This window comes from Emys orbicularis, chromosome 5 (assembly GCF_028017835.1).
Source record: "Emys orbicularis isolate rEmyOrb1 chromosome 5, rEmyOrb1.hap1, whole genome shotgun sequence".
Lineage (NCBI taxonomy): Eukaryota > Metazoa > Chordata > Testudines > Emydidae > Emys > Emys orbicularis.
This window is the reverse complement of record NC_088687.1, coordinates 126,635,054-126,647,837: the sequence shown is the minus strand read 5'-3', so window position 1 is coordinate 126,647,837 and position 12,784 is coordinate 126,635,054. Positions and strand designations below refer to the sequence as shown.

At 40.7% G+C, this 12,784-nt stretch overlaps 1 protein-coding gene across 2 annotated transcripts in view; it reads right to left on the bottom strand.

The window, feature by feature from the left end:
* The window catches only part of ZFYVE28 (zinc finger FYVE-type containing 28), a 120,076-nt gene that overhangs the window by 57,251 nt on the left and 50,041 nt on the right, over positions 1–12,784 (bottom strand). For both annotated transcript variants that reach the window (XM_065405217.1, XM_065405216.1), the window contains exon 7: positions 2,525–3,886. In XM_065405217.1, the coding sequence (XP_065261289.1) occupies positions 2,525–3,886 (1,362 nt within the window). The remainder of the gene's footprint in view (positions 1–2,524; positions 3,887–12,784) is intronic.

The following is a 12,784-nucleotide window of genomic DNA, read 5'->3' as shown; positions in this document are numbered from 1 at the left end:
TTCTATGGGTATCATTCTTATTTAATACTTTTATTTCCGTAACTTTTGTACTGTGAGGTAGTGCCTAGAGGTCCCAGTCAGGGATCGGAACACCACTGTGTTACCCTAGGCACTGTACACAACAAAAAGACAGTCCCTGTCCCAAGAGTTTACAGTCTGTAAATCTTCATTAGATGAAGCTTCCAGAGCACTCAGAAATAGAAAGGGACATTAAAACAGGAGAACCATTAGAAAATAGTAATAGTTATAGTTACGTTAGAACAAAGGGGCATCTGAAGCCAGAACTCAGAATTAAAAAAAAAGACAGGATGCGTGGAGGACATTTTACTCCCCTAAAATGATATGGGGTTAACTTCTAGTGTCTGTTGAACTTATGTTTGCACTTCTCCACACTATGCATTCACCAATGTTCTGCATGACTGCAGTGCTTTAACATGGGACAGTACTACTGCCATCAGCTTCATGAAAACACAGGTGCTAATCCTAGACTGTGTAGGAGGGCACATTAGTAAAGATGCATATAGCTAATACAATTATTCATGTCCTTCAGGTTTGGAAGATTCAGATTCCTTTTCTTCAAGAGCTTCTGAAAGCTTCTACTACAGTGCAAGTTAGAATAAAATGTCATGCTAGGAAACATTCCCAATAACTAGTAGCTCATTGTGCACTTTGAACCTCATTCTGCACCACTGAGCTGTGTTTTGATTTACTCTAGCAAATATCTCTTTCCAGACACAATAGCATAGAAATGTACTCCTGCAACCTCTTCTGAGTGAGTCACAGCGAGAATTTTAGAAATCAGCAGCAAGACGGACTCGGAATTCTTAGTACAATTGAAAGTAGCACTTCTGCCTTGCACTCACATTATGTGAACAACTAACCCAACAGTTCCAGACTGGTGTCTGCAAGCCTGCACAAGTGTTGGGAGTCTGCAAGGTCCCTCCCTATAATAAAAAATATACAGGAAATTCTCATTTCCTTGTACAAGTTTTATACATAAAATTGTCATTGATGGAATGAGCTGTGTTCTTTATTGGTCTGAGAACTGGACTGGGATCTGGAAGATGCCGAGTTCCAATCTTAGTGATATGTATTCACTAAGTAGCCTTAACTAAATCATTTAACTGCTCCACTTTGGTTTCCCATTACCATTTGCAAAATGACGATAATAACGTTTGCTTACCTTGGGGATTAATTAGCTAGTGTTCTTAAATGCTCTGAAGATGAAAAAAAGCTATAGATGTCAAATGCCGTAATGATTAAAAAGTAATTGGTTAGAACTTTTCAAAAGAGACTCTTTTTGTTGAAAAAGGGTCTCCCCTCATCTCCCGCCCCCGCAGAAACAAAATATCTTTTCCGAGGGGAGGGGGGGGAAGGAAACTGGTGACATTTAACATTTTTTCCATTTTCCACATAAAATATTCATGACTTTTGGAGTTAAAAAAAACTAACTGAAAACAGTTTATTTTTTTATTTATCAAAAACTGAGTGTTTGGGCAAACAAATATAATTTACCAAAACACCTGGTTTTCAGCAAACAAAAATTGTAAATAGCCATTTCTAAAGGTTTTGATAATCTTCTTAATAACATTTTGAAAGAACAAAAAATATTGAAAAAATAAAAAGGGTTCTGTTTTGTTCACTTTTAAATGAAAACAAATTTGAATTTTTTGAGAAACTACTTTGTATTTTTTGACCAGCTCTATTAGTAAGTTAAATATCAAAAGATGAGACTAAAATATCAAAATCTGTATTTCGACCCATCATACAAGTTATTACAACCAGTTTTGCCATAGTAGTGCTACTATGTTATGTAACAATGTAGAAAGGATCATACACTGTGTATAATAATGTATCATCTTGAATCAGGGGTTCTCAAACTGGGGGTCGTGACCCCTCAGGGGTCGCGAGATTATTACGTGGACGGTCGCGAGCTGTCAGCCTCCACACAAAACCCCGCTTCACCTCCAGCATTTATAATAGTGTTAAATATTTTTAAAGTGTTTTTAATTTATGAGGGGGGTCACCCTCCGAGGCTTGCTGTGTGAAAGGGTCACCACTACAAAAGTTTGAGAACCACTGTGTTAAATGTAATTTCAAACATATCACAAAACAGAATTATGTTAAACTTTAAATAAAATTAAAATAGATTGCATTCTTACAGGACAATTCTTTGTTAAGCTAAACAGCTCAGATGCTATTTAATGAATTTATTTCATAGCTCAGGGGACAATATAAAGACCTGAGATTAAAAAGAGTTTCAAACAGTTGCTGAAAATGCCTTCCATAGTTGGCACAAAAAATAAATCTGATAGTACAGTAAAAAGTATTTTTAAAAGTAGTAAAAAAATGTTTCCTTTATAGTCAACAATTCCTTGTCCTTTAACATTTTATTATTTTAAAAATGAGCTAACATTATGTGCGCCCTCATTGCTAAGGAAAGCATAGTATAAATCACTATGTTACAATTAGGTATTTTGTATGCAAGTCCTGAGACAATAAAATCATTGCAAGATGTTCTTACCTTGAACTAGATCTTGATTTAATGTCATCCTTTGCTATTCTTTCACTACTACTTTCTTCATTGTTCTCTGATTGCTTTTGACTTGGCTGCCTTCTTTTCTCCCATTTCTTTTGCTGATTTGAGATTTCCACCTCTACTTGTGATCCATTTTCTGCTCCCAGCTGTGAACCTGAGGAATGTGCCAGGCACTTAGAGGAGTTAGACAGTTTCTGTTCTTCTCTGCCAGAATCTCTTTCTGCTAGCAAAGCAGGAGACGTTTCAGTTTTTAATGCCTCCTGTGCAGAGACTGCACTATCCAGTTTATCTATATGGTCCTTTTCTTTAGATTTTACTAAACTGTAAGAAGCATTTATAACTTTTCCTGGGGAATGTCTGGTCTTTAAACGGTCAATATTATCCTCCCTACTGTCTTCACAGCTGCCACAACACACACAGGAATTAATTAGACAATTTGTGGCAGCTATGCTGAGTTTATGGGATTCACTCTCCTCTTCATCAGCTAAAGAATCAGAAGACCCAGGAACACAACTGATAGCAACTTCTGGTGTTGTTACTGGGGATTCTGAAGTAGAGGGAGATTTGGGATTAAATATTACAGTAGCAGATATCTTCATTCCACCCGTCCTATGGGCTATCATTTCTGCTGTCTCTGCATCAGCATATGTATCCCAGCCATTGAGGTATAACTGTGAATCAGGACCTTCTAAACAACTGCACGAATTTTGAATTGAGATACAAGTCATCTGTTTGCCATCTTCAATATTGTTATTATTGCTTAAATCGCTTTCTGCCTCTCTTAAAAGTAAAGTCTCTTCTGTTTGATGACCATTGTCATACACTAGAGGGTCCCTGTGCTGCACACTCTGCTTTGAATTGTGGCAAGGGTTATTCACCCATGCAAATGTGTCATTGGCTGAATCCAACCCAGCAAGAGCTTCTCCTGCTCCATCCAGATCATCCATAAAAAACACTCTCTCATCTTCGTCAATTAAGTTGTCAAGATGTTGCCTGTTAGGTGAGGTCTCTGTGCTGGAGCCATTTCTTATGCCAGGTCTATGTGCTGGAGACTGGCAGACACTTGGTGGGGAAAGCAGGGAAGACATCTCATCTCCAACCCTGTGGACCATCCTATTCAGCTGTTCCAATTCCTGTTCATCATACTGCATAGAGCAGGCTAGCTCAGCCTCTGTGTTTTCAGCTTTTGCTGAAAGCTCCTCAGCAGGCAAAGTTGCAGCTAAGGCAGTTGTACTGACAGTGGGCACTTCAGGATCTGTTCTGACAGGAAAATCCACATCCTGGGATATGCAGAGGTTACGTTCCAGTGTGTGCAGCTCATCATCAGTTAAGGTCTGAAGCAGATCCCTACAAAGCGAAAAATGGAGACATTATGTTGCAGTTTGTACTCATAAAGGGTGACTGCATTACAGATCTTATGAGTCGCTTTCTCTGTCTGGAAAGAAATCCACATGCAGAATTTGGAAATAGACACAGAAAAGTATTAGCTAGCACTTGGAGCTGGAGAATTCTAAGTGCATTGTAAATTCTAATTCAGAGTATGTGTGTTCTCCTACACTTGAACCCAGGACTATGCTGGGAAACAGAGAATAAAATATTGTCTCTTTTTGTAAAAACAAACATTTAGTCATCCGGGGTTCAAAAATAATGTTTCACATTTTAAATATATTACTAGCTTGAATTAAAACCACACATACTGTAATTTGGTTAGGACACTGACACCTTCCTGAGAACTAGTCAGTGAAGGTTATTGCACTCAAGAGTATAGTTAAAATTTCCCAAGCTATTACGTGGGCAGATACAAAGAACGTATTAAAAACATTAATCAATGTCCCCTTTGCAGTGCTGACTTATTGGAAATCTCAGACTGTAATTGAGAATATAGTTTAAATTACAAAACCTGTTTTGAAGAAGACCTAATCTGTTCTTAGACTTTATACAATAATATATTTCTAGGTAGGTTACTATGAGCATTTTCCTTCTGGTTCCCATTACTAATGCATAAATAGTTAATAGTGGAGAAATTGACAGAGGACAAAAGATTGGAGTTTCCCATCTTTTCTTTCCACCTCCTCTTAGTGTTTCTTTGCATTGTGATACTTTCATTTATTCCTTGACATTGTTTAATCAGCTGAAATAATATTTAAGAGTTCATGAGGTGAAAAATATTTACTGACATTACTCTTTTTAGTTCTGCAAATAATATTGTTACTGAGCACATTATTAATCTACATTAAAGGAAAAGCTTCCTTAGAAAAAATATACAACATTCTGATGAACTGAGCTGAAAAAAGAGCAGTTGCAGATATGACTAAACTTAGGAAGACAAAGTGAATAAGTTAATATATTTTACTTAGAAATATCTCCTATTGAACCAGCTTCTGCTGGTGAAAGAGACAAGCTTTCAATCTTACACAGAGGTCTTCTTCAGATCTGTCACCCAATATTGGGACACCATTGCAGAGTTACTTCCATATCCACTTATAAATCATGTTTTTACTTACATTTAACATTTTCCATATCCAAATGATAAATGAAGAAAAGTTAAGAGCCACACTTATTTTGTAAACACAAAGCTGTGTCATTTGAAGAATCCTGAGGCATAACTGGAATGGAATCATACACTATCCTTGTCTGATACTTGGCAGGACAGCAATGACAAACTGATAATCTGTCAATAGGGCAATTTCCTTTTCAATATATTACTCATCAGACCCTCGATTTTTTCCTTCTTTCTACTACTAAGTGATAATTACTTTCAGGGGTCAAATACCCCATTTGGGAGTACAGGATAGCAGACCTTTAAGGAAACAAGGCTAGCGTGATCTAACTGATCCACCATCAGGCTTGATTCAAAGTCCACTGAAGTAAATGGGAATCTTTCCATTGACTTCACTTGACTTTGTATTAAGCCCTGAAAGCACTGTGGAGCTCATAGCCTTTTTGGATGCTCAAAGACTTAACATTACCTTGACAATTTTGTACTTTAATTACAAGATAACAGCTCTCAACTTCACATCTTAAAACCTGATTTACATTCTTACTAATAATATCCTGATGCTGAAATGGAAACACCATCTTAAAAAAAGAAGTCATCTTTGGGATTGATACTTTAATACAAAATGCCCGTTGCATTAGCCTTGAAAAAAACAAAAGATTTCCTTGTGGTATAAATGTGTACATGTGATTTTTCGGGGCAGCACAATCTTGTGGCTAGAGCACAGGAAAGGGAGTGAGCCACTCCTAATATGCTTAGAGATCATTGGATGGCAGGTATTATGTAAGTGCAAAGTGCTATTACGATTATGTGCATTATATCCATGTAGACAACAGTGTATGTTGCATTTATCTTATTTTAAGTATGAGGTATGTGGGACGTAAAATATGTGGGTGGAAGTAAGATAGTGGCTTGAAACTTCGGGACTCTGTGAGGGCCTATTGGGTTGATTGGAGCAGCGGGAGGACCACCGTGGAAAGGCGACTTGCCAGGTGGAGGCCATTTTGTCTGGGCTGGGTAAAATTGCCAAGAAAGGTCTCTCCAGATTCCACAGACTGGTCCATCAGGAATGATAAAGATCCAGGCTTATGAGAAGGTGGCAGTGATACCACATTGGAAGAACATCTGACTCTGTGGCTTATGAAAAAGAAACTGAAATGGGGCTTGAAAAGGACAGAGGGCACTGCCAGGTGATCAGTACCAGAGTTAATTGTAAACAATATATTACAAGTTCTGTAATTCAGTCGGTATTGAAGCTGTGGTGAATTGGAATTTCTACAATGGCCTTTGAAGGGAGGGACTGCTCCACAAACCTAGTCCTTTTAACAAGGGAGGGTAGGGTGCCCTGGGTTGTAGGAAACCTGGGGTTGTGACAATCCACATATCAAAACTCCATAAAGAGAGTGATTGTAGTCCAAAAAGTCACTGAAGGCAAAAAATAAACATCTCCTGGATCCATATTTATTTTTAATCAATGACTTCCATATCAAATTTACTACATTAAAGGTTAAACAAGATTTTTAGGACTGCCACCACTGCAACATCAACATATTATCTGAAAATAAGTCATGTTATATCTGACTCATACATCACGAGATATCACACAACAAAAACTGTAGAATCAAAATGTAGCTGACAGCTTAGATGATAATAATTGAGGCAGAATAAAAGACAGCATATGCTCTTCCGCAGCTCTGCTGACTGTACAGTGTTAACAGTAATAAAATACAGATTTTTTAAAATCAGTAAACCTAAGCAGCTATGACTCAGAATAAACACTTGGATACAGCCACGTGCAGTCACCAGGTGCCATTTTTGTATTCACTTTTATAGCCATAATCACACTATGTGGATTGTGTCCTCCACCTTACACCCACTTCCCCATTTTCTCTGGCAGATTTGTTTTTATTCCATAATGCTTATTCTTGTTCTGCATAAATCATTCCATGTGAATCTTGAAGTTTAATGTTTGTTTGGCAATTTGTTCAGTTGTAAATTTGTTAGACAAGGTACCATGCAATCGCTCTAGGGCTAATTATCCTCCGTAGTTGAAAATCAGTCTTGTTACCACGATGTATTATAAAATTTCAAAAATCTGTAAGTTTACAAGTCCGTCTGATAGCTAAATATTATACAAAGATTGATGCATATGGCGTTAGTGTCAGTGATGAATTGGGGGTTCTGTCTGTACCACTTCTGAATTGTGAATGATTTTATGAAATTGTATGATGAAATTACTGCATCATGGAAAGCGTGTGTGTGTGTTTCTATCCACCATGAATTAGCAGGGTTGTTGACATCTGACTATGAATACCAGTGAAAATGACATAGGATCAGAGGCTAAAATAGGGAAAGGACAAGTTAAAAATTATAGTAGAACCTCAGAGTTATGAACACCAGACTTACGAACTGACCAGTGAACCACACACCTCATTTGGAACCGGAAGTACACAATCAAGCAGCAGCAGAGGGCAAACATAGTTCCAATCTATAAAAAGGTGAATAAGGGCAACCTGGGGAATTACAGACCAGTCAGCTTAACTTCAGTACCCAGAAAGATAATAGAGCAAATAATTAAGCAATCAATTTGCAGACACCTAGAAAATAATAAAGTGATAAGTAATAGCATGGATTTGTCAAGAACAAATCATGTCAAACCAACCTAATTGCTTTCTTTGACGGTAACAAGCCTTGTGACTGGGGGGGAAGTGGGAGATGTAGTATATCTTGACTTTAGTAAGGCTTTTGATACGGTCTCACATGACCTTCTTGCAGCGGGGCAGTTACCCCGCTCCGGTGGAAAAAGGCTAGGCTGATTGGGGAAGCAGCCACAACTGGGGCCAACCCCCAATCAGGCCACACCTGGCCCTGTTACAAGGGCTCAGGGAGGAGCTGGGTCAGTCTCTCTCCAGCCTTGGAGGGAGAAGGGCCTAGCTGCCTGGGAATAGGGTACCTGAAGTAGAGCAGTGTTGTGGAAGGGCAAGAGGAGCCGGGGAGCTCCAGCTTGGCAACTCCCCAGGTTGAGGCCTTGATAAAGGCCTACACAGGTATTGGGGCTGGGAGGTGCAGCTCAGGAATAGGCAGAGGCAGTCGGTCTGACCCCCTTGCCAATAATGAGTGGCTATTACAGACTGCAGTTTGCCCCAGTGAGAGGGGGCTAGATGATGACTGGCAGTAGCCCCTGAGGCAAGGTGGGTGTAGAGGGGTGGGTGTTCCCCTGGGAGGGGAGACCCAGAGCGTGGGGACTGCCGGGGGGCAGAACCCCAGGGTAAGGGGCACCGGGGTCCAGGACGGACACGGGGCCTGAGGCAGGCGAGACACTGGCCACCAAGAGGCGCTCCGAGTGCTAGACGAGCTAATTCCCAGGACAACCAGCAGGAGGCACCGCATAGGTGAGTCGTCGACCCTGTTACACTTCTCAAACAAACTAGGGAAATATAGCCTAGATGGAGCTACTAATAAGGTGGGTACATAACTGGTTGGAAAACCGTTTCCAGAGAGTAGTTATCAGTGGTTCACAGTTAAGCTGCAAGGGCATATTGAGTGGGGTCATGCAGGGATAAATTCTGGGTCCGGATCTGTTCAATATCTTCATCAATGATTTAGATAATGGCATAGAGAGTACACTTATTAAGTTTACAGACAATACCAAACTGGGAGGGGTTGAAAGTGCTTTGGAGGACACGATTAAAATTTAAAATGATCTGGACAAACTGGAGAAATGGTCTGAGTAAACAGGATGAAATTCAATAAGGACAAATGCAAAGTACTCCACTTAGGAAGGAACAATCAATTGCACACATACAGAACGGGAAATGACTGCCTAGGAAGGAGGACTGTGGAAAGGGATCTGGGGGTCATTGTGGATCACAAACTAAATATGAGTCAACAGTGTAACAACTGTTGAAAAAAAAGCAATCATCATTCTGGGATGTATTAGCAGGAGTGTTGTAAGCAAGACACGAGAAGTAATTCTTCCGCTCTACTCCGTTCTGAAAGGAAAGATGTGGACAAATTGGACAAAATCCAGAGAGGAGCTACAAAAATGATGAAAGGTCTAGAAAACATGACCTATGAGGGAAGATTGAAAAAACAAGATTTGTTTAGTCTGGAGAAGAAAAGACCGAGGGGGGACAAGATAAAAGTTTTCAAGTACATAAAAGGTCGCTACAGGGAGGAGGGAGAAAATTTTTTCTCAAACTCTGAGGATAGGAGAAGAAGCAATGGGCTTAAATTGCAGCAATGGCAGTTTAGGTTTTACATTAGGAAAAACTTCCTGTCAGGGTGGTTAAGGACTGGAATAAATTGCGTAGGGAGGTTGTGGATCTCTGTCAGTGGAGATTTTTAAGAGCAGGTTAGACAAACACCTGTCAGGGATGGTCTAGATAATACTGTACTTAGTCCAGTCCTACCTTGAGTGCAGGGGACTGGATTAGAAGACTTCTTGAGGTCCCTTCCAGACCTACAGTTTTATGATCTTTCCACCAGGCCAGAGATAGTGGTGAGTGATCTGCACTACTCAAAGACAGACAATTCGGGACAATGGGTATGCTCTACTTGGGAGACTTCCTCCTCTTGTCTGAAGGGAGAGAGGTTTGGGAGTAATGGAAAAATACTAAAAGGCAGAACAAAAGCAGATGACCCCAGCAGGAGTCATCCATAAATGGACTTATAGGGAGAACTGGGGAGAGGGGTAGAGCCATTTTGCACCAGAGTAAGAGGAGGAAAACTGCTGCAGGGGCAGTCTAGGCCAGGGAACAGAGGACCCTGCCCCCCTACCTGAACACATGGTCCCCCAAGGACTCCCAAGGGAAGGGGAGTTAGTGAGGGTTATTGTGTTCAGGATGTTTTATTGTTTTGTATGATCTGTACTCCCCTATGCTTTAGATGATTAAATATAAGGAGCACCAAGACATTAGATGGTACAAAGTGTGTGTGTGTAGACTGCATCACAACTCCTGCAGGCCCTTGAGAGAGTTAAACTCTAAACCAAAGCTTCACATCTTTGGGGCGGAGTTCTGGGATAGTGCAGTGTTTAAATACTGGCGAGTATGAAGGTTCAGCACTGAGCTCAGAGGGACTAGGCAGCAGGACAGGAGATTCCTACACTCAGGGACGGAGGGTGCCAGATAGAAGGTCTGTGCACTGCGAGTGTGCCTGGGGACCTTGAGGTTGGTGCCATGACTGTACTCCAGGAGCTTCAAACACACCAGTGATCCAGAGCAGAGGCGTGGATTTCCCTCACAATCCTAGTGGATGGCCAGGAAGGGGCTCTCACTAGGATCTGTGACAGTGTGCTCACAGGTTATTCCAAAGATATATTTATTTAGCGTGTGCATAGTCGTCTAGCCAAGCGATGGCAGCTTCAGTGGCGTGATGCAGTTCTTCTAGGCCACTGCTGAACCTACTCAGCAGGCATTCAACAGTGTGCGTCATCGCCTGTGCTGTGCCGCAGCTGCACAAAGGGCTGTCACGAAGGCCCCAGCTATACTGGTTGGCTGCACAGAGACCTTGCCCAGTCTGGAACCTGTTCAACAGGGACCTTTGACGACGGGGCAGGTCAAAACCAGGCGGGCAAATTGTGGGGTCGGTGACGAGGGACTGGTTGGGGATTATAACAGATATCCATTCCTCTCGCCAGAGTGTTTGTGCCCTAACATCCTAGCGTGGCGGATGAGACCATAATGGGGAAAGTGATGGCAAACATGCAGTTGGTGGTTTAAAAAGGTCATTGTGCAGCAGCAGGCTTGAGTTGGCGCATACTGTCTCCAGTAACTTGCCAGTGGCAACCTCTCATCTGATAGGAGGAGGAGCAATATTGCTCAGAACTGGGAGCCATGGGAGTGCAGTCGGACGCGGGTGCCGGAGATGATAAGCATGGCAGCATGTAACTGCGTATCCACCAGTTTGGTGTGTGACGGGATCGACTCCAAACTGGTGCGCAGCACTCCACCACCGAATACGAGGTGGCAAGAGCTGATGTCCGCAGGGTTGGAGCACGAGCACCCCAAGGGAAATAGGGGAAATAGAATCTAGAATGGAATGGAACATGTAGTAGAACATATAGTAGAAACAAATAGAATCTATTTCCCCATGTTAAGTATCCTAACACCTTCTTGTCAAACTGTCTTAAATGGGCTATCTTGATTATCACTACAAAAGTTTTTTTCTCCTGCTGACAATAGCTCATCTTAATTAATTAGCCTCTTAGAGTTGATAGGGAAACTTCCACCTTTTCATGTTCTCTATATGTATATATCTCTCCTCACTATATGTTCCAGTCTATGCATCCGATGAAGTGGGCTGTAGGCCACGAAAGCTTATGCTCAAATAAATTTGCTAGTCTCTAAAATTTTAACTAATCTCTAATCTATATCTCCCTTTCTGCAGATTAAGCCCATTACTTCTCATCGTACCTTCAGTGGACATGGAGAACAACAGATCACTATCTTCTTGATAACAGTCTTAAAATATGGTAAGGACTGTCTTAAAGTCCCACCACAGGACTGACCCTTGCGGGACCCCAGTAGATATACTCTCCCAGTCTGACAGCGAACTACTAACTACTCTTTGACTATGGTCTTTCAGCCAGTTTTTACCCATCTTATAATAATTTCATCTAGACCAAATTTCCCTACTTTGCTTATGTGAATGTCATGTGGGACTATATCAAAAGCCTTACTACAATCAAAATATATCATATCTACTGCTTCCCTCATATCTACTAGGGCAGTAACCCTGTTAAAGAAGGAAATTATGTTGGTTTGGCATGCTTTGGTCTTGACAAATCCATGCTGGCTATTCCTTATAACCCTATTATCCTCCAGGTGCTTACAAAATGACTTTTTAATAATATGTACTAGTATCTTTCTAGGTATTGAAGTTGGGGAATTATAGACCAATCAGCCTAAGTGCTGTTTGTTCCCCTTTTTAAAGATATGATCTTGCCACAAAGCTTACAATCTGAATCCCCAATCTTGCTATGAGCTCCATAGGATTGCGTTCATAAAGAATCTCACTGAAGTCAATGAAGCAGGATCAGGGTATAATTGTATTTATAGAGCAAACACATGCACACATACAAAGTGAAGTGGTTAGATTCTGGTCTACATCATATAAATAAGAATCTGACCCAGAGGAAGTTAGAAACATTAATTGCAACTGGGCCTCAAGGGATTTGAATCTTTACACAATACATTAATATATTAAAATAAAAGATCATTCTCTAAAAACTCTAGTAAAAAAAGTTAAATATGATTTAACTGTTGTCCCAGGCAAGTACTGTAGTAGCAGAGTTCAAAAAGGTTCCACCCTCTAGCCACTTATTATAGTTATTAATTAATTTATAGTCCTCACGTACAATGTTTTGATCTGGATTTGAACCTCAGCCCCCAGTTTGGCAGTGTCCTGAGGTGAGTTTTTGTTCAGGGCTCTCTCTACTTAACAACTATCCAAATTTTTCCACGGACTAAGAATCTACTTTGTTCTCATGATCATATTTTGCTCTTACCAAGTCAAATTCTCTACTGATGTAAACTGATGCAGCTCTATTGACTTCAATGGGGTTATTTACATCAGCTGAGTACAGTAACTCCTCACTTAAAGTCATCCCGGTTAACGTTGTTTCGTTACTGATCAATTAGGGAACATGCTCGTTTAAAGTTGTGCAATGCTCCCTTCTAACGTCGTTTAGCAGCTGCCTGCTTTGTCCACTGCTTGCAGGAAGAGCAGCACGTTGCAGCTAGCTG